This window comes from Periplaneta americana, chromosome 6, assembly GCF_040183065.1.
Source record: "Periplaneta americana isolate PAMFEO1 chromosome 6, P.americana_PAMFEO1_priV1, whole genome shotgun sequence".
NCBI classification, from domain to species: domain Eukaryota; kingdom Metazoa; phylum Arthropoda; class Insecta; order Blattodea; family Blattidae; genus Periplaneta; species Periplaneta americana.
In genome coordinates this window covers 46,412,883-46,439,315 of record NC_091122.1, presented here as the reverse complement: position 1 = coordinate 46,439,315, position 26,433 = coordinate 46,412,883, and the positions used below count along the sequence as shown (strand labels likewise).

General features: G+C 36.9%; 1 protein-coding gene across 2 annotated transcripts in view; it reads left to right on the top strand.

The window, feature by feature from the left end:
- LOC138701302 (aryl hydrocarbon receptor nuclear translocator homolog) overlaps positions 1-26,433 on the top strand; it is an 824,740-nt gene that overhangs the window by 686,539 nt on the left and 111,768 nt on the right. For both annotated transcript variants that reach the window (XM_069828046.1, XM_069828047.1), the window contains one exon: positions 12,840-12,954. In XM_069828046.1, coding sequence (XP_069684147.1) covers positions 12,840-12,954 — 115 coding nt within the window. The remainder of the gene's footprint in view (positions 1-12,839; positions 12,955-26,433) is intronic.

Genomic DNA, 26,433 nt, shown 5'->3' with positions numbered 1-26,433 from the left:
TCCTTGTAGACCGGGAATATGCTGTAATATTTAATACTTTACCATTTATTAAGCATTATTTTTTGTAAGGCAGTGCAAAATCGATAGTTTATGCCGAACTAAGCATTATGGTCTTAAGAGTTCAGTAGGCCAAACCGTTTGTTGTGGTATCATCATTTGTTTTCTTCAGTCTTTAATTCTCATTTTGTGAACGAAGACAAGATTTTCATCAAACATTTACACCAATATGATAATTTATCTGCCCGTCAAATTGTAAGGAACTGCGCTCAGCGAGAATGGTCTGTTTCAAGTGTACAACGATTGATTAGCAAGATACGGACATGATATCCCTCCTGAGAGATTATTGCGTGAAATATCGCATTTCTCATATTCTCTGATGGTTTTCGCTGGAGTTTCAAACTAAATCTTAATCCTGTGGACTATTTTGTATGGAGTCAACTACAAAAAGCAGTTTACTACAAAACAGGAATTATAGTAATATTGAATATTTAAAACAACGCCTTCTTGAATGCTGATCAAAAACAGATATCCAGTGCTATTGGACAATGGGGAAGACGCCAACAAATGGTTGAGCGGGCAAATAGTGGTCTCATGGAGCATCATTTTTAATTTTGAATATTAGAAAGATCATTAATTATTATTCATTTTACCAACATTCAATTTCTGCATTTTGAAGTAATAAATTGTCTCCAAAGACCACATTTTTCGCATCATTGTATATTGACTTTCATAAGATTTTAATTGAGCCTCAAAAAACATAATAAAAACTCATGCTCATCTTTAAAGTTTACTCTTTCCAACAGTGTATTCATTATAAATTAATGTTATGTATTTCTGAAAATTGAGTATAGTTCTAATTTTGTGCCTTTTTTTTGGGGGGGGGGTCCACTGTGTAAATACAAATGAGTGATATTAGACAACAATCAAATATTGTAAATAAGTTGGCAGTTAAAATATGTTTTAAAATTTACATATATAAAATTATCAAGTTATAAAATAAAGTAAAAACATATTCAGTTCAAGGGCACAAACGTAATATCATGTACTCGTACGTGGTTACATACGTAAAATGAGCATGAAGGGTACCTACATTGTCTTCATAAACTTGAATGTTTCTCATAATATTAATGTCAGCGTTTTATTTCATCATTGTATTCATAAAGCTCACGAAGGTTATTTGATCTTGATGGCTCTATGTAGCTGAAAACGTCCATGTATCGTTAATACTACTATGTAATTCAAATAAAATTCTGTTAAGCTTTTGATTGTCATTGGATATTTAGACATCGGCTTATCGGACAACTCAGCGTGTCATTTAAATTCTGCTTATTTCTGTTTAGGGGCTTAGTTCAATTCAATTCAATTTATTAAGCCATTAAACATACAGTGATAGGCTTCGTCACAAATACTGAAGGGGGGGAAAAAAACATACATTTGAAAATACACATATAATTGAAAACAGTAAAGTTTAATTAGAATGAAAACACAAAACATTTTGAAACTCTAAAAATTAATGAAAACACTTCACTCTTAATGTATTATTTGTAACTAAATGTAAATAACTTTATTTATTAAAAACAATTTCATATGAATTTATGTTAAGAAACTCATCTATAGAGTAGAAAGGATTATAAAATCTAGTTTTGAAACTATTGGTTGGTAACTTATCAGGCTTCGGCCTAGGACACAGAGTAACCAGTATGAGGTTTAGAGTACACGGAGTATAAATGACGTCATGACTCGTGTGGGGTGTCTGCAACGGCACAGGTTGGTCCGTAATGTGCATTACCGTTGTGTGTATTGCTGCTTGGCTGCGGTACGTGTAACAGGCTTCGGCGTAGGTACACCTGATTGAAGGTTACAACTCACATTAATACTTTAATGGTAGACATTTACTGCCTACACTAGGAATGTACTGTATATACTGCATCTGTGCAGGATGAAATATATTTTGTGCCGTACTATGACGGACTGTTTACATGTTGAGACACGAAATAACGACGCGCTCCTTCTCCCAGTCCACTCGACCAACACAACACTAAACGTCCGTGCGTTCTGAACTTCATGCGTTTCTGAGCGCAGGACCGAAGCCTGCTTATAATATTGACTGGGAAGCTTATTATACAGGGTGATTCAAAACCTCTGCGACAAACTGTGTGGGATGATAGATCTAACAATAAGAACCGCTTTTTGTGAAACAACCTATATCTTGACGCGTCGTTTCGAAGTTATCGTTGAAAATGTTTTTGCGCGGGCGCACGTCAATGATGCGAATGAGTGCATCCCTGTTTGTTTGTTTGTAGAAATGTTTATTAGAGAAGAGAAGGGTTGTTGTTTGTTTACGTTTAATGTTCAATACCTTTTCCTTTCATATATATTATTTTAATGTACCGAAGTACATATGATATTTCCATGCAGATATTCTGCGTCATCATACGATGAAAGAGTAATGGAACGGAGAAAAATTCTCTCCGGCGCCGGGATTTGAACTCGGGTTTTCAGCTCTACGTGCTAATGCTTTATCCACTAAGCCACACCGGATACCCACCCCGACGTCGGACAGAATCGTCTCAGTTTAACTTCCAACTCTTGGGTTCCCTCTAGTGGCCGCCCTCTGCACTACGTCATAGATGTCTATGAACTTAGGACTGAAATCCATACATGTGCTAAGGTGCACTCGTTTTGAGTGACTAGTTGGCCGGGATCCGATTTAAGACTGCGCTTATTCGTCGGATCCCGGCCAACTAGTCACTGGTAACGAGTGCACCTCAGCACATATGTGGACTTCAGTCCTACGTTCATAGACATCTATGACGTAGTGCAGAGGGCGGCCACTAGAGGGAACCCAAGAGTTGGAAGTTAAACTGAGACGATTCTGTCCGACATCGGAATGGGTATCCGGTGTGGCTTAGTGGATAAAGCATCAGCACGTAGAGCTGAAAACCCGGGTTCAAATCCCGGCGCCGGAGAGAATTTTTCTCCGTTCCATTACTTTTCCTTTCGGTTTAGTGAAATCATCAATTGAAAATGGATGTCTACGCGGTCTTCCACCAATGCGCCGGGGACGAAGTGACCCATCGTCTCGAAGGCGGTGATAAAGTCGAGCAAACATTGCGTGGTGAGGCTGATTTCTGTTTGAAATTGTTGTTGGTACATGTGGAGAGCTCTTCTTCCGTTTCCGCGAGCCTCTCCATAACACATTACCATGTCGGCTAACTCGGGAAAAGTGTAGACATTCATTCTCAATTGATGATTAGACTGAACTGAAAGGAAAAGGTATTAAACGTAAACAAACAACAACAACCTTCTCGTCTCTTACAAACATCTCAACAAACAAACAAACAGGGGTGCACACATTCGCATACATTGACATACGTACGCGCAAAAACATTTTCAACGATAACTTCGAAACGATGCGCCAAAAGACATAGGTTCTTTAACAAAAAGGGTTCCTTATTGCTAGATCTACCACCCCTCAGAGTTTGTCGCAGGGGTTTTGAATCACCCTGTATAATATCATCCCCATGACAGAAAAATGTGTACTAGTTTTATGTAATCTACAGTATGGAATATTAATTTGTTCACTATTTCTAATTTCATGATCATGTATATTGGCTACTAATGAGTAATTGTCTATATTTTGTCGAGTGTACAGGACTAGGTCGTGTAGGCCTATATATATATATATATATATATATATATATATGTATATACATACATATATATAAATTTATGATTGTTAATATCTATGATTGAAAGGTGGTCGAATATGTTCAAGATAGTTTGATTGGCATAGAATTCTAATGGCTTTCTTTTGCAAAATCAAGACACTCCTAATTTTGTTACCATTTCCCCAGAAAATTAAGACATACCGGATTATCGACTGAAAGAACGAAAAGTAGCCGCATCTTAAATAATTTTGAGAAACGTAAGTCACTAATTTCTTTTAATAAATATATAACTCTCGATAACTTTGTGCATATACTGGGTGTTCATTTCAAAGTGTGTCACGACGTCACTGTTGGTGAGTCAGCGATTTGAAGCTTTTATGTCAGGGAAGTTGCCTATTACTCAAGGCGTTCAATCTGAACTTGAGAACGTGTACGGTATAACTTGAACGTCGTAGCAACAGATGGCGGTCTGTACGGTCTGTGTGCTACCATAACCTCTTTCGAACTGTTTTTGCGCGGGTAAGTCGTACGCAGGGTATTTGTTATCATCGGTTGCGTACGGCAACATTCCACAACACAAATCAAATGCTCCGTGTCCATGTTGACCGTCGAAGTTAATGTCAACAAACACTGTACATAAGTAATCGTCTTAACCCTCTCCCCATATCCCGACAGTAAGAAAAAAAACTCACCTCAGTAAGTGTTTCCAAACAGTTCATATTCCTGCCACTACCGGCGTTACGGTACGTATCGGTATGTACTCTTCTGAATGAACGCCGTACTTGCTAGGCAACTTCTCTGGCACATAGGTAATACGCCTCTGCGGAAATGTAGGAAGATTGAATTCTCTAGGCTCATCGGCTAGCCACATGACGGCATACAGCGAGCCATGACACACTTTGAACTGAACACGCAGTATAGTCGATATGTTTTTCCTATGTTCAACCCAAGGACCACAGTGCGACTTGAAGGGATAAATCAATAGAGAAAACCAATGACTCCATTGGAAATCGAACCCGCGACCTTCCGGCTTCGCAGCGTTACACTGTACCTCCGCATAAAGTACGAGATCCAAGTAAATATTGTCTGGATGTGCCTTTTAAATCCAAAAAGAATACGCGCGATCTAGCTGTACTGTAGTAATGTCTTCACACCATCTTGAAGCATATTGTGCTGTATTTGTTAACGCTGAGAGCATTGAGATGTAACCTATCTTCTTCGTGACAAGGCGCTGCAGTTGGCTACTTCACCTCTATTTCGTACTTTAGACTATTCTGCAGTGTTAAATTGCTCCAGTCGATTGGGAAGTGATTTATGGAACAGGAATTCACGTAGCTTTATGTAATATCTTGTCAAGGGTAGGGGTGGCAACTGAAACCAAGATGGCGTGCTGCTATGACAACCGATAGATACAGTCGCTTCAGTTCTTTGGCGCATGGTGGAATTTTACCAATGTTGAAGTAGCGTCGGCACTTCCACGAAAGAGAGATTTATGAGCCTCGAGGTTTCGTTATATATTGATAATCGACATTATAGCTTTATTTTGCCTTTGGAACCATGTGTTCCGACGGCCGTAGCTGCGTGGTCTAAGGCCTCAATTCTCGAACTAGCGTTACGGCAGAGATGTATAAGAAATAGCGTATGAACGATCTTCGATTATTTCGCGTCTTACCTCGCAGCAGTATACAGGGTGATTCACGAGATTTTACCGTCCTTTACGGAGCTTATTTCCGAAGTCATTCTGAGTAAAAATGTCATACCAACATGGGTCCTATTCTCAATATTTACAGAGTTACGTTTCGTTATTGGAACGCATTGCTGTGAACGCGTGATCTTGGTCAGCGTGCAGTCAGCAGCCAGCGCGAGCGCTACGGAAATCAAAGATAGCCGTATGCAGTTACGTAGAGCGACGAGTGCCGTTCACAAGCGTGCGGCCAAGTGTACTCAAGCGGACGGCGACATTTTTTAAAATGTGTTATAAACTCTCCAAGACTGTAAATTAGGATGCAAAATTGAACTGCAAATAATAATTAAGTCGGTGGAAGTGGTGTGATTCGTAATAATTGTGATAAGTGCGTAAGAATAATGTAATTTTCTAGTTAAAAATAGAAATAGATCTCTGTACGAAGCAACTAAGGAGTTCACAGCACATTTTTTAGCTTCATAATACTTGCCAATTAAAGAAATGATATTCCTGAATGGTTCATTCCTCTATTCGTATTATTCTTTTACATTCAAACTAAAGAAAAAACGTATTTTACAAACAATTTTAAATTAGTGTAACTCTGAAAATATTGAGAATAGGAACTATGTTTATATGACATTTTTTGCTCAAAATGTCTTCACAAATAAGCTCTCAAAAGGACGATAAATCCTCGTGAATCGCCCTGTACAAACAGAAGCAACCAAAAGACAGGTGTGGACAAGTTTAACGTGTGAAGTCGAGATGCAAGAACTCTGTATACTTTTATTTACACATTTTTCATAAATGCAATATAATTACTTCGTAATAGGAGATTGTTATATATATCTGTGTGTTTGTGTTTGTGTCGTGTCGTGTCGTACAAAATATTCCTTGTACATTACAATACGGAATGAATAACGTTGATGTAGTGTAGGCCTATACAACTTTCGAAACTGCTGGAGTATTACATCATTGACGTCATAATAGCATTACTGTTGCGCGAAAATAAACTTTTTAAGAAACAATTTCGCTAGTATCTCTTTCGATTTCTGCCTCACACGAGCCTCATTATGTCTCGAAAAATGTTATTTAAAGAAGCAAATCTTAGCATAGGATCCTTATCATGATCGAATGGCTTGTTCTTAAATCTTGGCTTTGTTAGGTTCGTGAAAACCTACTGGTGCTGCTGAATATCGTAATATACTAATTTTCGCTGCAAATTTACTAATCTTCGGACACAGTTCATAGTTTAAGGAATTGTAAGAGCTAAAGAAGTCCTTATTGAATGTACAGTACATTTCAGCAGTGCATGTGTGAAAAATCTATTAATTTTAGCTGCAAATCTGGAGGCATATATTCTGGATTTGTGGAATGGGGGCGATTCTGTGGAATCATTTCCATTTAGCACTTCTAAATACGTCATTTCTTAATATTGCAATGTTTTCCACTTATTAATGACAGTATGTCTCCTTGTTCTATACATCGCTGCTCCACTCAACGTATGCATGGACAACCTTTGCACTACTGCCCCTCTTTCGATGCGTTCTAGTACGGGAAGAAAGTTACACCGCGCGCAGAGAAATCTGCCCGCGGCGTGCTTCCACCCGTACGGGCTTGAATATGCATCGCTGCGTTACGGAATGAGTGTTGGATCTTCATGGAAGAAGAAATTGTGTCATGAAATTTCGTCCAGTCTAATGGACCGATGCCCAACCAGCATGGTGGTGAATTTAGGGAGCTAGAGTGAGTAACGAAACCTAAGCCAGCTATAATGGCACGGGGGGGGGGGAGCTAACTAACCACACATGCCCTACGTACTGTTTTTCAAGCGCTAATGTTCTGGTCTTTTTTCCAGACTTCCCGAGTTACATCCCTGGTGAGATTTTCATAGAATATTTTGTGATGGACAAAACAGACGTTGCAGAGGATTTTTGCAGTAGTAAAGCCGTCTCGCTCTCTATCAACACAGTCCACTTCCTCCTTATTTCATCTATTACATGCAATAGTTAAAAAATAGGCTTGTGTGAGGTCTTGAGATAGCACTGGTCTCCGTTATGATATAGGCCTAGGATTTAAGGATTTCTGACTCCTACCTTGGAGTTTATCAGGTATTGGTCTGGGGATCGTATTCGGTCAGGGTCGAGGCACGATTGTCCGCCTGTGAGCATCTTTTTGACGAATGTCACCCAGCCCACCTGTCGGATTGGAACAATCTTCGCATAAAATCAGCAATTATAACTAGAATAGCAAAATTATTAGGAGTAAGTAAGTATTTTTAAGCATATATTTCAGAGTGGCATTCGGTTTTCGCATTTAGTACTAATCATTTCACGTGATCAAACAAAATACATTTTTAGGTTATGTCTCGTGAATCGTAAACTGTTTAGTCAAAGCAGTGAATTTCATGTTGTCAGACAAAATACATTTTAATGTTAGATGATATTAATCTACTAATTTCCAACATAATGTGCGAGAGATTCAGGAGGAATATATAGGCCTACTCTTTCACAAATTATTGAACCATTTAGAAAACACCTCCCGACATACAGATGAGATGTAGTAAATAAGTAAGCAAGACATCGTTATTATTAATAGTATATTGTTATTATTATTATTATTATTATTATTATTATTATTATTACAGTAGATCATCGATTATTCGAAACAATTGCGGATGGGAGTGTTCGGATAACTGATTTTCGGATAACCGATCATTTACATAAACAAATTGTACCGGTATCATAGGAGTAGTATGAAACAAAGAAACACTGATATTAAACACAAAACTGTACATACAGTATATATTTTGTATTATACGTCTTACAAATAACACAGAGAAATGACAAGCCTAGTTTGACAAGTTCAAAACGGCCATTAAAGTAGACCTACAGTGTAGTAAATGAAGTACAAATTTTCTTTTTTTTTTCTGCTCTAGAGCTGAGACTAGTTTTTTTGCCGCTAAATCTCGCGAACAGCGCTAGCGATACTTCTACATGGTCCGCGCGCAAATTCAAATTTGCCGACTGTAAAGCTTTCGGTTAATCGGTATTCGGATAATCGATGCTCTACTGCAGGGGTCGTCAGAACAGAACACGCTGGGGCTAGTCTCTCTTACCCGCGGAAAACGCAGTGCATCATGGTGCACTCCGTAGCTGCTAGCGGGTATGCTCTCTATCTCTCCCTGTTGCACGACAGTGTACACGGGACAGCATCGCTTACCCTTTGCACATTTCAGCGAGTTCTGACGACCACTCCTCTACTTTATTATTATTATTATTATTATTATTATTATACATGGAATTGTGATTTTACCTTCTTTGGTGATATCTGGTATTAGTTGGCTACACTGAAGTGACACCAAATTAGCCTTTTAGGAACTGCTCTTACGTGATCCTCACTATAGCGTTTGAATGAAATGAAGGTGATAATGCCGGTGAAATGACTCCAGGGTCCAACGCCGAAAGTTATTCAGCATTTTCTCGTAACGGGTTGAGGGAAAACCCCGGAAGAAACCTCAACCAGATAACTTGTCCCATCTAGGATTTGAACCCGGGCCCGCAGGTATTCCACATTTGAAAGGCACCACCGTGCAAGTCTACGACGTCACGCGCATCTTTTAGATATATTTTTATCTGAAATCCGAACTTCTCATATTGCCATATGTTATGGAAATGCGGTAGATTTCTCAGAAATGTTTTAACATCTCCTCAGATCCAAGCCTCCCCATCGTCATGTTTTCTCTCATAATTTCTGCCTCCATATTCTGTGCCGGTTATTGGGAAAAGTTAAATGCGTAGTAAGAATAAACTGGGAGCAAGCTCGAAGGTTATGAGCTTTATGGCAGCATTAGAAACCTATTAATAACTAACAACGGAAACGTTTAATTTGATTACTTTCCTGCGAGGTCACTTTGAGCGTTACAGCTTCCAATCAAGCGTCTCAAGATTTTGCAGTTCCGCTGCAAGCTAGTTTCCATGTTCCATTACTGCAGGTACACTCACATACAGCGATGTAGCTCACAATTACATCGCTTTCGTTCCCTCTGCTTTAATTTCTAAACTTGACTTCGTTACCAATCACAACAGATTTTATATATTTCAGTATATGCTGTTAAAATTTTATCTAAAAATTCTAAGTAAGTATACAGGGTGATTCACGAGGAGTTACCGCCACTTAGAGCGTATTTCCAAAGACATTTTGAGCAAAAAATGTCATAAACATGGGTCCTATTCTCAATATTTTCAGAGTTACACTAATTTGAAATTGTAAAAAAAAAAAAAAAATCTTTAATTAATATTAATATTAGAGGAGAAAATTCGCTCCGACGCCGGGATTCGAACCAGATCCTTGGTTCTACGTACCAAGCGCTCTCACCATTGAGCTACGCCGAAGTCCAATCCACAGCACCGGGTCGAACTCCTCTCCATTGTTTTTCCCTTTGTGGCCTGACTCCAAGTTGGGCATGTATGTTGGCATGTATATTAAGTCAACTTACTCTTTCGAATTCTGCACACCTCAACACCAAATTACCTTCCGTCTCGTTTCTCTTATCTATACTCTAATCACGGCGTAAATACCAGATCACTTATCTGTGGCGCGTTAAGTATAGCTCTTCATAGAATATCTTGTTATTCATCATCTCTTACAGTATCCACCTCACGTCAATGGAATTCCTTGTCACAAAGTATTAGGGGCTGCAAGACAATAAACGCCTTTAAAAACAGCTTAAAAGATAACCATATGAGCATTTCACTCCAATCATGCTGATTTAAACTATCACTGACTACATTGTTACTTCTTTCTTTAGGCATCATCCTGATAGTGTTGTATTTTCAAAATTGTCTCATAATAATCTCTTTCTATTATCTAATATTATTTGAAATATATTAACATTCTATGTATTTTAGCTTAATTCTGCTACACAGTTTATTTCAGTGTTTAATTAATATTTCATAGTATTTTGTTGTTTAATTCGTAAATAACTCTTGTATACACGTAACTCTCATATAAATCAAATTGTTGAATTATTTGTAAGTTCATGCATATGTATATATACTTTTTGCTGGTTGAGTGGAAGAGAAGGCCTTACGGCCTTAACTCTGCCAGCTAAAATAAATCATTATTATTATTATTATTATTATTATTATTATTATTATTATTATTACACAAGGAGCGCACTCAGTTGACTGACTTGGTGGCCGGGATTCCACAGTAATATGCACAGCAATTTGTACAGTAATACGCACGGTTGCTCGAAGAATCAACATATGCATTCTGTAGGACCAAAAAATAACAGATGCATTCTGTAGGACCAAAAAATTAACAAATGCATTCTGTAGGACCAAAAAAGGAGCGAATTTTTCTCCTGTAATATTAATTGTTATTATAACAGATGCATTCTGTAGGACCAAAAAATAATAATCTTTACGTAGATTTTTTTTCTTTAGTGTTAAAGGTTAAAAGAATGTTACAATATTAGAGGAAGAACTATTCAGAAGTTTAATTTCTTTAATTGGCTAATATTCTGAAGCTCAAAATGTGTTATTAATTCCATAGTTGCTTCTTCCAGATTTTTTTTTTTTTTTTTTTTTTTTTTTTTTGTAATTTTAACAACAAAACTACATTTTTCTTTCGCATTTATCAGAACAATTGTTACAAATCACGTCATTCATGTAAACTCTTTAAGAATGTACGTTAGGATACAAAATTGAACTGTAAACAATCAAGTTGCTAGAAGTCGTATGATTTGTAACATTTGTGATGTGTGTAAGAATAATGTAATTTTTAGTTAAAAATGGAGGAAAAAATCTGTACGAAGCAACTAAGGAATTAACACATTTTTAGCTTCAGAATACTAGCCAATTAAATAAAGCATACTTCTGAATGGTTCATTATCTGTTTGTAATATTCTTTTGCCCTTAAAACTGAAGAAAAAAAGGGTATTTTTATTTACTTCAAATTAATGTAACTCTGAAATGCTTAGAATAGGACTCATGCTTGTATGACACCTATTGCTTAGAATGTCTTCAGAAAAAAGCTCCGTAAGTGGCGGTAACTCTTCGTGAATCACCCTGTATATTACAGGCACATGATCATGATATAAGGCAAAATAATAATTTAGGATTAGTGTAGCTCATATGTTTCACATGTGCTGGTTTAAGTCACAGCATGAATTTTGGCCCTCGGTTGTGTAATTCTGTATCTAAATTACATACCATTTCGTATCGTTAATTTCATCGACGGCCTGGACACACCAGCGTTGATTTTACGGACGTTATATAACGTATGATACATAGTTATACTACCCCAGTTACAAAATTAGATCACGGTTAATCTCTTAGGACCGTACTCATAGACATTTTTAGCGCGGGCTTTCGGTGGATTACCAGCGTTTTTCATATTCATAAACCAGTGTTAGCGATAGGATATGATTTGAATTCTGTACTAGTAACCAGTGGATAGCCGGGGCTAGCTTAGTACCCTCGTAGCGCGTGCTGCGAAATGTCTATGAGTACCACCCCTGGTCTTTTAATCCCTCCGTACAGGTAATAACATAGGCCTATGCAGGAGAGCGCATGTTTTTTAAACTGACGTTATAACGGTAGTCTGATCTATCTACTTCGCTCCAATAGATGACGCAATAGTACGCACATTCCTTTCACGGTTAATCTCCTGGTTGGAGAACAGTATGTTTTGTCAGCGAGATATGTTCTGGGCGAAATTTGCGAAAGGTTTTGAATTTGTTTCGTGTATTGCATAAATGCATGGTTTATATTAACTAAACACGAATACACGGTTTACAGAATATATTTGCAGACTAGACTAATAGAAAAGCACGATGTTTTAGAAGTAGACGATTGTGCATTATCGTAGTCAGTCATGGGTGACGGCTGTAGATGTGATTGTTGAGGTTGTTCGTTGTCGACGCTATTGGTGTGTGATTGTTCGATTATGCCGGTTATGGAAAAAAAAAAGGACAAGACGGTGATATGAGAAATAATTTATGTAAGTTTACAGTGTTCGTGTGGAACGTCACATACTACCATGTCGATACACCACCGAGAAGTGACAACGGCATCCATGTTTGGTCAGTCTCCATGGTCATCATTGGTACCTGATGATCCTCTTGCTTCGTCTGATGTTGTACAGTACCCGGATTCACTATTTGAATCGATATACGAAGGCTGTGGTGCTACGTCTCGCCGTTCTACAGCCACAGAGTTTACTGTTCGCCTGCGCCGCCTGTTCCTTGCTCTCTCTTGTGTCTCTTATACTTCGCAGCGGTACTCTTGGGCTTTTTTCCTTCGTTTTGGAATGCCCTTTTTTCTCTTGTGGGAATTAATTTTGTTTCAGCACTTGTGACCTACAAAAGCAGATGAAGTAATACTACAAATATCAAGAAGTATTATATGTATATTTATGTGATTGATTAGTAAATCGTTATGATCAAAAATTAAACTTTTCACGCTTTTATTATGTTTCAGAACTTCTTGATGGGTCAAAGGCTTCACTCCATCACTTGTCGGGAAGACTATGATGTGCTGAACAAGAACCTCACCCCTGACCCAGATCCCTCTGCAAGCGACCATGATGTGTCTGGTAAGTTGAATTACTCGTATTATTACTCCAGAAAACGTACCGGCCAATATAACATTTTAGAAATTTTTGATATCAGAATATTAATATACCAGAAACTATGATCATTATCAGAATATTCCGTAATTTTATTACTTGAACATTGCATTCTGCATTAAAAAAACTGACGAAAATGTAATATGAAGTTATAGTTTATACGGCTTTATTATAGAGATATGACAGAAGGGATCAATAAAAAATGTTCATACAAATTTAAATGTTTATTGCCAATTTTTACATGCTATCTTTATAGTATGTGTATGTGACATTATTCTATTAATGTTATTGGATAGCCTATATTCTGCTTAGTCTCTTCGAGTTCCCAGCATCTTATATTTCCAGTACGATGGATTGGGAGAAATGGACCTGTCTCGTGGCCGGAAAGATCACCTCACCTCACATCTGAAGATCACGTCATATCAGCACGGCTGTGCTGCGATTGTAATGGTGGACATTTTGAACACTTGCAGTGAAGGTAGAATGTTAACGGACCGTAACAGTAAACATCACTGATGTAAAGGACATCTTTAATTGATACATTCTCTTTGTCATATCTCTGTAACAAAGCCGTACAGACTATTAGTTCATATAATATTTTTCGTTAGTTTTGAAATGTAAAATATAATCCACACCATTACGGGACACCCTGTCTATAGGAATTATTTAACGACGCACTATCAAAAGCAAGGTTGTAGGGGCTTAAACCCTAATAAATAAAATTAGCACAAGGTTCCCTTCATTTGTGTTTAATCAGTAGCCGTCTTGGAGCTTCTTGTTGATACATGGAGATCCACTGGTGATGTGGCACTTGATATAATTGATAATTAATGATTGTGGACAAATCGTGCAATATGGCGGTTGTAGCACATGATAGAAACTGTATTTACGAAATGGCCTTGCTTCCACTGAAACATAACAAGGGGAGACATCGATAATGTAACATTAAAAATACAAAACAAAACAGTGGAAACATGTAATGCGCACACTCTATCTATACGGATTATTTAACGACGCACTATCAACAGCGAGGTTATCTAGCGGCTGTGGAATTTGTGACAGCGCTATAGTACAGTACAGGCGAGATGAGTTTCCGGACAGTAGCATTACCTGACATTCGCCTTACAGTTGGCGAAAACTTGAGAATAAAAATCGGGATGTGGCTGTGTAGGGGACACGGCCGTGGCTTTTATGTTAACATTTCTAGCTTAAATCGAAGATCTAGGCGATCATTCGTTTGGCACCAATATCCTCTCTGTCGATCCCATTATATATTGATATGTTGAAAAATAGCTCAACAATTGCAGGGTCTGTTCCAATAAATTTTTCCAATGAAATTGTGTTTTCTTTTTGTTAACGGCCCCTGGCGAACTTGTTTTTTACGGCCCTCGTAATTGCGGTCTAGAAGCCAAAATTTGTATAAACACTTCTTTTGACATTATTAACATCATGAAAGAAAAAAAAAATAACTTTATGTGCCCACATTAAAATGTTTGCTTGTGAGACGAGGGTTCGAACCCCGGTTGGGATGATTATCCGAAAATAGGGAGATTGGAGAATGCTGGATTTTCATTGAAAGACCTGCACTTAGGCAGAAAACTATGAATTAAAAATAGTACATAAAGATGTTTCGTAATGCCCCTGTTCGGTCCCAGTTGTTCATTATTTCTATCAATATAGGCCTATTATAGTATATTATAAAAGCGTGAAATAACACTAAATAAAGATTAATTTTTGGTCCTACAGAATATATGTTATGGTTACCATAATAGATATATTCTGTAGGACCAAAAATTAATCTTTACTTAAATTCTTCGCCCAACAGTGCATATTACTGTGTAATCCCGGCCATCAAGTCACTCAATTGAGTGCGCTCCTTGTATAATAGCAGTTGACTTGTCAACATATATGTCGAACTTGGAGTCAGGCCACAAAGGGAAAAAAAAACACTAGAGAGGGATTCGATCCGATGCTGTTGATTGAACTTCGGTGTAGTTCAGTGGTTACGTAGAACCAAGGACCCGGGTTCGATCCCGGTGCCTGAGCGAAATTTTGTCCTCTAATAATCAATGAAATAACACGATTTCACGTAAACTAATAGCTAGAAAGTTCACAAGAACTTGAAATATTACGATTTCAAATTAACATTGTTAAAACCATGTCATAAAGAAAAGCTTCCCGACAAGTGTTTAATAATCAAATTTTTTACAGTTCGTGGAGTTACTGACAATGTCAGTTTTAAGAAATATTTTCCTTGAGAGAGAACGCTCCCTTCTACTGGACAGTAGAGATGAACAACGAACGAGAAAGCGAGGCTAACAGCGCCCGTAAAGCCGAAAACCCGCATGACAATGTTGTATTACGTCGCGTCCTTGATGTAAAGAATTACGAGTCTTCGGAGACTCTATATTGATCACTCCCGAAGTCATGCAGCCTTCAATCGCCACAGTTGTTTATACCTGACTGAACTTTAATCTACTTTGGCAAGTATTATATATGTATAAACAATCAAGTAGCCTATTCGAAACATCATCTCTACCTTTCAGTGTAGGCCCTTATTAAAAGGCTAGGCTCTTAATAAAAAGCTAGGATTTTTTTTTTTCATATGTTTAAGATTAAGTGTGCAATTTCAAGTAAAAAGATATTAATCTCATGTTTTATGTTTCTTAGAAATGCAAATTTGTTTGAGAATTATTTTTTTTTTCTGTTTATATAACCATAGGTAATATATAATAGAACCAGAACATTTTGCTAAGATACTGTTCTGTTTTGTCTTTTTGTCTCATTTAAACATTTATGTTATTTATTTCAATGATGTATGTTATTCAAAGTTACGAAATCTTTCCACGCCGACCAAATGCTATTTCGAGAATGACGAGCGAGACTCGAAGCGCAGCGAGAATGACGAGACGAGACTCGAAAGAGAAATGCAGCGAACACAACGAGCGAGAGCGGCAGTTAGTTTTGTTCATCTCTAATTGACAGGAACTAGTCAGTGTTCATTTAATTCTGGTGATTAATTATACTCCATCTCTTTGCATTGTTGTTTCGTATTACTGAGAAAAATGGAAATTTTTGTTAACTTTTTCGTCTTGCAAATCTTCATTGGTGCACTGACTATATTTCGAAAAACTCCGAACTTCATGAATCTGTCAGGTTTTTACCGCCAGAGGTTGCATCAGTCTCTCGGTCATTTCGCTCCCGGCCCAGAACAACCCCTCGTCTGTTTCGGTAATATGCAATTTTGAATATTAGATGCATAATTAATTTTTGTTATCCTCGATGTTTTCGTATTCTTTGGTTAATAATCAACAATAGTTATTTGTGTGTTCAGGAGCAGCGAAATGAGTTTTGTTATATCGCCCTGTTGCATTATAATCACAGCGTTAGTGATATGTGATGGAGAGAGATGAGGAGTTGATTTCCTTGACTGTGTTTAAATTATAACTTTGAGAAATTCAGGCAACAGGTTTCAGCCTTGATGTCAATTAGCCTAACATGGCGTCTCTAATGTTGTATAACAAGGGGCCATCATAACTCACTTGTTTTTAAGTACAACCACTTTTAAATATGATTAACTTTGAAAGTAATGTTACGAGTTTGAATTCTTACTGCTTTTGTATTAACAGTGATTATAGACAAGAAAAATGTTTATCTGACTTAGCCATGGAATTACTTCGTGGTCTTCGAACTACTCCGTTTCTAGGGTCCTTTTATTCGATCAGTAAATCATTGCTACTTTCTTACTTTCATTTAGTACAGCCAGCATTTGCAAATAGACTAAACAGTGAGAATTATTATTCGTGTTTATTATGTAGTAATTGTCCTATTCTCAATATTTTCAGAGTTACGCTAATTTGAAATCGTCAGAAAAACTTTTTTTCTTTAGTTTTAAAGGTAAAAGAATGTTACAAATTGAGAATGAACTATTCAGAAGTATACTCTCACTAATCTGCTAGTATTCGCAAGCTAAACATGTGTTCTTAATTCCTTAGTTTCTTTGTGCAGATTTTTTCTTCCAATTTTAAACTAAAAATTACATTATTCTTACACATTTAGCCTATCACAACAATTGTTACAGATCACACGGCTTCTAGCAATTTGATTCTTTACAGTTCAATTTTGCATCCTAATGTACAGTCTTAGTTGGGAGGCCGGAAGGAAAAAGACCTTTGTGGAGTCCGAGACGTAGATGGGAGGATATTAAAATGGATTTGGGGGAGGTGGGATATGATGATAGAGACTAGATTAATCTTGCACAGGATAGGGACCGATGGCGGGCTTATGTGAGGGTGGCAATGAACCTGCGGCTTCCTTAAAAGCCATTTTTAAGTGAGTACGAAAATATACAGTCTTAAGAGTTCACAAGAATGACGTGATTTGTAACAATTGTGATAACTGCGAAAGAAAAATGTAATTTTGTAATTAAAAATTGAAAAAAATTCTGTACGAAGCAACTATGGAATTAACAACACATTTTTAGCTTCAGGATGCCATTAATATTAGAGGAGAAAAATTCGCTCCGGCACCGGGGATCGAACCTTGGTCCTTGGGTCTACGTACCAAGCGCTCTAACCATTGAGCTACGCCGAAGTTCAATCCACAGCACCGAATCAAATCCCTCGCCCCCATTGCTTTTCCCTTTGATCCGGTGCTGTGGATTGAACTTCGACTTAGCTCAATGGTTAGAGCGCTTAGTACATATAACCAAGGATCCATGTTCGATTCCCGGCGCCGGAGCGAATTTTTCTCCTCTAATATTGTTACCGTAACAGACGTATTCTGTAGAACCAAAGAAATCAATCTTTACGTAGATTCAGGATACTAGCTAATTAAAGAAGTTGTACTTCTGATTAGTTCATGTCTAATTGTAATATTTTTTTACCCTTAAAACTAAACAAAAAGAGGTATTTTTAACAAATTCGGCTCATATGAAAACAAACGTAAAGAAAACTAAAGAAATGAGATTAAATAGTAAAAAGACAGATAAAGTTATAATAAATAATAATAACATTGATACTGTCCAAGAATTTAAATATTTGGGTAGTATGATTGACAAGGATGGTGGAGCCTTTGAGGATGTAAAGAACCGAATAAAAAATGCAAATAGTGCATTTGTCCAGTTGCACTCAATATGGCAATCTTATATTATTTCTAGATCTACAAAAATTAAAATCTTTAACAGTAATGTGAAATCAGTCTTATTATATGGCTGTGAGACATGGAAAACAAGTAAAATTATACAAAATAAACTGGAAACATTTGTTAATAGATGTTTACGAAGAATTAAAAAAATTAGATGGCCAGATATAATCACAAACTCAGAAATATGGAAAATAACAAATCAGAAAGAAATCACAATAGAAATCAAAAGACGAAAGTAGAATTGGATGGGACACACAATCAGGAAAGAAGATGGAGCAATAGAAAGAATGGCTTTGGATTGGAACCCCTAGGGTAGTAAAACAAGAGGAAGGCCAAAAAATACATGTAAGAGAACAGTTTTGGAGGAAATTGCTAGGGAGGGAAAAACATGGAGCGAAGTGAAGAAGTTGGCTACAAATAGGCCTAGGGTCCGATGGAGGCACTTTGTGAATGCCCTATGCTCCTCATGAGGAGATACAGGAATTTGATTGATTGATTAATAAATTCAAATTACTGTAACTCTAAAAATATTGAGAATAGGACCCATGTTTATATGACTTTTTTGCTCAAAATTTCTTCGAGAATACGCTCCGTTAAGTGGCGGTAACTCGTGAATCACACTGTTTATGAAAGACCTCAGGAAATGCCGCGATTAGATCTGTAATCAGCAGGTAATGACAGAAAGATCTGGCACTACAACGTTCAGCAGCGAAAATCCTCCATTGTACAAGGCTGAAAGCAGTTCTCATAAAGGAACTAATTAAAACGCATTGTACTGGCTATTCCATATGAAATCGATCAGTAAAAAAACCTCGCATTTTTTTATACTCTTTAATTTTTTCCCTATTTATACAAGGTGCTGAGGAGAGTGCATTTGCAAAAATATACTATCGAAAGTCAAACGGTTTTCGTATTGTTGAGCGACAAATTTAGCGTATTTTAGAAAAACAAGCCTCTTTCAGCGCTCAGAACTCTGGAACCCTTTACTGCAGAACATTGAACGAGAGCTCATTTTGAAGCTGAATAGTCATTTGGTAGATTATGATAAGAAGTAATACTTACTTACTTTTATTGTATACAGAGAGACAGATAATCTGATTTTACTTACTTTCAGGCTTTTTGCCCATTTGTAAAAATGTAAAAACAATATTGAGAAAAAACCTTGCATTAAGAGGAATTCGGCATTGTTTGCTTTTTGTGTCACGGCAATAAGTTTCGGGGGTATTAAATAAATTATATTCACACGCCTAGACTTGAAAGGCTCAACACAGCAAGCACTGGCCGAGAGATGAAGATAAGCGAGCTTTGGGCGTCATTTTACTCCTGTGTTTATGAAAACCTGTGATAAGCTAACCCAGCTATGCGCTACTAGACGAAACATTACGTGTTTATGTCTCCTGGCCTTGCTTGCCTAGGCTAGCTCCCGCCTCACAGTCAGCTGGTTAGCTCACGCGCGTACTATTTATTTTCTTTATTTGATTTTTCAATACTTTCTTATTAACGTTGCACCAGTAAAAAACGTGTTTATTTGTGCTTTCAATGCGGAATCTAACCATATATTTTAAAAATATTTTTCCGTGGGCAGAAGTGTCTTAATTAAGAAAAATCTAAATTTCTCCATTTCCATAAAAAGGAAGAAAAACTGTTTACATGTCAATATAAACTTTAACTTTTCAGCTTCAAAATAAACCATGATTTTGATCACTGGGTGAAAGAGTTTCGGAGCCACAACTGTTTAAAGTTGCTAATTTAATGAAAATATGATAAATTAAAATATTTTAAATTTAAACACTATGAAGTTCTGATGCCTCAAACTTTGCAGAAAGCATTGTATCATAGTTGTCTACGGACAGAAAACGTTTCATTGTTATTTAAAAATTGCATGGTCAATTTTCTCTATATTTCGGTCGATTTGATATGGAATAGCCCGTATAGTTAATGACTTTTATGCGAAATAAGTTCTGGTGTCTGAAAAACGAATTATTTTTAGTTTATTTGCAGTTAAACCGGAAAGATAATTCCCTCGTCGTTATTTCTGCAAATCTGAAGTCTTACTTTAATTAGTCATCATGTCATGTCTTCTTTATATGGGAGAAGTATCGTGTTTCGTGTACTCTGTTGTACTTGGGTCTTCAGACTGAGAGAGAAATATCGAATTCCTTTTGCTGCTGACAGGAATGGGAAGAGCAGACTTCCTGGTCGTTGACCCACTCAGAACTTTAATGGGCCAACCTATTGTCCCTTTTATGTGTGTGGAGGGTGAGTAGTGCTTTCGTCTCAGTTTCCAATTCAGAATGTATCTCATTTTATTTCAGTTTTTCATTACATAGTAACAAAAGAGTAATAAATCAAGGACCCTTACAAAAGTGTCACCTTTTTATATTTTCAGGTCTTCATAGAATGGCAGGGTGTTCTACCGTCTTGGATACTTAATTCTTTACTAATGACTAGGGAATGGATGTTGATGACCCAAGAATCTACTTAAAATGATCAATAAAATGCCCTTGAAATAATGGAAAAATGACATTAAATTAAAAGAAAATGACATTTAAATATTTTTCACCCTACTCGCACCACAACTTCTTAAAAATTAGTCACCTTGTTTCAATGACTGCCCTGTAATGACTGTCGGAGAGGAGGCAACTTCCTGGAATCTAACTTATTGTAAGATAAAGAAAAGGACATGCAACAAAATGGAAGTTTTAAGGTAAACTATCAATTTTAATGAAGCTTTATGCTCGACCATGCCGAAATGTAGTAATTATACACCTGGTAGCAGTCCTTTAATGCATGTCATTAAAGTACACCCATTCATTAAAGTTCAGGTTTTCGATTATTCTCGGATATGCAATCGAAAGACGAGGGAAACGTCACGGAAGTTGAAAATCCAATACTGTCGCAGAAGGTTATGTTCTGTTACTATAATAATTAGCGTTAATTGTAAATAATATTCAAATAAATTCAATTTGTCATCTCGTTTTTCAATTCTAAATCAATTTCCAGGTTATACAAAATTAGTTCATGTTATTCTCTAGATTACATCAAGGTCAATGTGGACATCTGTTCCTCGGAAAAAATCAATACTTTCGCGTCTGCGCACATCTCACAATTTAGGAGCTATGCACAAGGTCACTTCCGATCTTCAGTCAGATACGAATAAAATGAATACTTCTGAATAATTTAAAGTTAGAAATATGGTCGAGCATAAAAAGTCATATGAAACTTGCCTATAATGGTAATTAAGACGCTCGTATGAAAATTATGAAACTCCCTTGCGCTCGTTTCATAAACAAACATACTCGCGTCTTAATTACTATCATTATAGGCTCGTTGCATAATGTACTATTATAATGTTTTTTCAATCGGGGTGGTCCATGTCAGTGCCTTCATTCTCCGTCTCCTCCTTTCGCTTTTCACTTTTGTTACCAGACCTTCCAGATAGGGATTGTAAATGACAAAAAAAAAAAAAAATTCTGGGCACAGAGTGCATTCTTGCAATCTTTGTGTTAAAAATAGTCTACTATGGTACATCCCATCCAAATCGTATTGGGGACACAACGTCTTTATGTGCAGGAAACGGTGAAAATTTCGTCCCTTCCAAACATAAATTCTAAAGACACCCTCGTACCAACAAAAGAACAGTAGCGGTCAAAGCCCCACTTAAACTAAGCTGTTGTGTGAGGTGAAATCTTCAGTGGAATGAGGGATGAACTTTATAGAGTTTGTTCCAAACTACAGTATACTCATTCATTCATTTATTATATTCCATAGATCTTACATGAGCAATGAAGCTTTAAGATGTGGACCAAGTCAAAATTTTACAATATTACAATTACAATTTTTACAAATTTTTACAATATTTTACAATTTTTACAGTTTTACAATTTAGTAATTTTCTACAATGATGAGGTGAGGTCCGAGGATTCGCCAAAAGATTACCCGGCATTTGCCTTTTGGTTGGGGAAAACCTCGGAAAAATTCAACCAGGTAATAAAATCAAAGGGGTGAAATGAAGTGATGCCGAGGACTCGCCATATACCATCCGGCTTCAGTCCCACGGCTGGGGAAAACCTCGGAAGAAACCATTCAATGAGACCAAAGGGGGATCCAACCCAAGCCCGAACGCAGCTCCGGATCAGCAGCCCAGCGAGTCTTCCGACTGAGCTCTACTAAAAATATACAATACATAGCGAATCAGATTATTAAATTTACGAACGCAAACGATCATTCATCAGTTGAGCTATATGTATAATACAAAACAAGTAAGTTAATTAAATTTAAGGCATAAACAATAATTCAATCAGTTAAACTGCACTGTTATTCACCTATTCAGTAGGTAATTACTAGTAGGGCCTACTCACTGATCTGTTTGCTTAGAAAAAGATTTAACAGGCCTATATGCAAAGAAGGAAGTAAAATGCATTCAGAATGATCTAAAAGTTCTTCAGAATATTAAAAATAACCAAAATATGCCGAAAAAATGTGAAAAATGACGTATTGTTTCAAAAACGTAAAAAAATGCAATATAAAAATTACTTTTTTACGTTGATATTAACATAGAAAGGATTTGTAGGCATCGTCCTAATGTGAAAAATAAGATGACTTTTCATCAACATCCGCCCCCTACTAATGACACATGTTGCTCACGATCGGATCATTTTAACAACATAAAAAATCACTGCAATAGTGTTGCGTCAGTTGTCTGTTTCTCCAATTAAACCGTAGGTCTGTCTGTGGTTCAACACTAGTGCGCTGGTCTTGTGTTCGAGCGGTCCGCGTTCGATTTCCGTCCAATTCGTAATCGTATTTGTGGTGGGCAAAGGAAACGGTTACAAATGTTGGGATGAACCCTAAAAGAAAAGGGCCACGTATCTTCATCTCTCTCACACTGAAATTTCGACATTTTCTGAATTAAAATCTTCTAAAATCGGAGCCTTGTCTTACGCATGTCGTCTTCGGTACTCTATGGCGAGCTTATTCGAAAGTCACTCGCACAGCGCAAGGGTTCGGATCGCTTCTCTTGCGAGGACTGCGGCGCTCCCATTCCCCACTCGCTGCTTAGGCTTTTCGCATTTTCGGCTTTCCCCTTCATAATTCTCCAATGTTCCTTCATATGTAATGGAAAATATCGGATGAAGCAAGTGGCCAACTGGCTTGGAGCCTAGGGTAGACGAGGGTAAATGTAAACAAATGCTGTGAGAAATACAAAACTGTCAATATAAAAATTTTAATTCGGGGAATATTTAAATTAACATGTTGGCTAACCTACAAAGCAGTTTGGCGCCAAATAGGAGTAACTGCTTAGTTTGAACGCATGTTTTGTAAGAGTGTACAAAAAAAAGTTGAGAAAGAATTTTGCTTCACTTTCATTTTTGGCATTGTAAGTAAACGTAGTGCTATTTTTTAAGAATACTGTATGTTGTTTTTATGAGTAATGTATAGTAAATAAATAAATAAATTTAGCCTGCTAGATCCCGTAAGGGCAAGAGCCTCCTGATTGAAACAGGGCTTGGCTCGGTAGACTTCACTCGTTAGGTGAGCTGGTCCTAAGGAGTGATATCGAACTTGGCTGCACTACTTCGTTTCTATGTATACAGACACTATATTCACTTGTAAGCTCCCTATTCGCACCACACTACACACTGAGGACGGTTTCTTCTAGAACTCTCCATAGCTGTCGTGATCCCGGCTTCTTCTTGAAGATATCGGCCCATCTAGTTGTCTGGCGTCCCACTCTTCTTCTGCCGATCCTGGGATCCCACAATGCCAGTCTGTGCGTCCATCTTCTGTGGTCCATCCTTACCACGTGCCCTCCCCATTTCCACTTCAGGCTTTCGGCGGTGTTTAGGACGTCTTTCATGCCGGTACGGTTGCGTAGCTCCTCGTAATGTATAGTAGTTAACATTTATTACAATGGTTTTGAGATTTCCCATGACCTTAGTTCTTTAAATTATGACATGCTTACATTTTCCCCACAGTTTTAACTGCTTGGGGGTAATTGTAAACATGTTTTACTATGGTTAGATTTCGTACTTTTCAGTAATCAAAATATCAAGAAATTATATTAGAAAGAGACCCCCACCCAACTACACTTTGGAGGATTTAGAGAGGGTTGTCACAGATGTGAAAAATGATAACTACAGTTATCGTGAAGCTCAGGAGATGTATTGAGTTCCTATATCATCTTATATCATAGGTTAAAGGGACAAAATGTACCAGTGACCAAAATTGGAGTTGGAAGGAGTACAGCTCATTCTTCGGAAACAGAACAAAAAATGTTGTGTCTCATAGGCCGTGCGAAAATTAGTGTTTACAATTACCCCCCTATCAAAGGGGTAAATGTAAACTAGCAATTAAAAGATGAAAAAAGTCAACCTTATTATTTCAAACCCATTTTTAGAGAAAATAAAGTTCCAAAAAATAACACAATGTTTCTTTTCATGCTTGCCGTTACTGAGGGTTGTGTAATGTTGAAATATATTGGAAATCAGTCAAAAGTGTTTACAATTACCCTGGTCTACCCTACATTCTATTTCCACATTCATTCAATCCATCCATTTATTCATTCATTCATTCATTCATATCAGTATTTTTTCATTTTTGAAATTGATAATATTTTATTTTGTCTGAAAATCAATTTTTTAGTCCATCATGGTATTAGACATATGCACCAACATGTTACGAAAGGAAAAGACCAAAGCTTTGTCAGTTAAAATAATTAATTCCTAATTCATCAAGTATCTTTAGACGAATGAGAGTAGGCCTAATAGTTCGGTTGTTGTGTTAAGATCTATTATTACAGTCCCAGTCACCGTTTTTGGCGTGTGAAATAAGTATTGGGAACGTTAAGTGCTAGTGTTTTACATTTGCCGCAGTCAGTCTGACAACTGTGTTTGGCAAATGGCTGATGTGACGTGTATAGGAAGTGCTACCATTCTCAGCTGCACTAGTAACATGTTCACAAGTTGGGCACTATATATCTAGGACACACGCCAAAAACTCTGGCGTCAGCTGTACAGTAACTATTGTTTTAGCGAATGTAAGTGCATTGCTTTATGTGAGTTTCTTTCAAAATACTTACGGTTTTAACTCACATTGATGTATCTGAAATATGGAAAATAGCCCACGTTACAATTCACTGTCTCTGTACTCGAGTCAGGCAGGAGACGCGATATTCTTATTGCGTACAGTTGTTAAGCCAGCAATGCCAGTTATCCATATTTAATGTGGTTGAAGCATTGTTGTGCTCATAATTTTATGTGTGCACCGTTTTATTCTTTAAGAAATGTGGGAATCCTGATACATAAACACATATAGGAGGAGGAGTGTACCCTATCAGTACAAGAATTCTAGTAGATAATGCAGCGATCGAGGAAGTTTCTCACGTTATCTATGTAGGTCACGATGTCACACGTGACGAGTAGACTTATGCAACTAAATCTTAAATTCAGACACACATATGCAGCATACTGAGGAAAAGGACTTTGCGCCGTAAAATAAGAAAGGAAGCGTTGTTGAAGCCATCGTTTTATTTCTTGACAGTGAAACAGGAATTCTGAACAAGAAATATAATTGAACAGCGGGAGACGTGATCCTTAGATCAGTGGTTCCCAACCGTTGGTATCACGAACCCCTTAAAGTTCCTACGTCATTTTGGCGGACCCCCAAAATGTTTTGCATGATTTAGGCCCATAAATAGTTCAGGATGACAGAGAGGGTTTGGAATTGAACGGGTTATATCAGCTTCTTGTCTTTGCGAATGTCTTGAATATGTTAGGAGAAAATCCACAGACGATTAGGAAAAACGCGGGAATTTTACTTGCAGAAAGTAAAGCGATAGGTTTGGAAGTATATCCCGAAAAGACAAAGTATGTGATATGTCTCGTGACCAGAATTTTGTACGAAATGGAAATATAAAAATTGGAGATTTATTCTTCGAAGAGGTGGAAAAATTCAAATGTCTAGGAGTAACAATAATAATAATAATAATAATAATAATAATAATAATAATAATAATAATAATAATAATAATAATAATGATTTATTTTAACTGGCAGAGTTAAGGCCATTTGGCCTTCTCTTCCACTCAACCAGTATGATAGAAAATTACTACTTTGCTATGAATATAACATAATTAATACAATACAAAGCAATACAATACAATATAATACATAATTAATATAATACAATGACAATTCTTTTTATCTTCCTAACAATAAAATAATTATATAATAATAATAATAATAATAATAATAATAATAATAATAATAATAATAATACAAGTCATATCTAAATTAAATT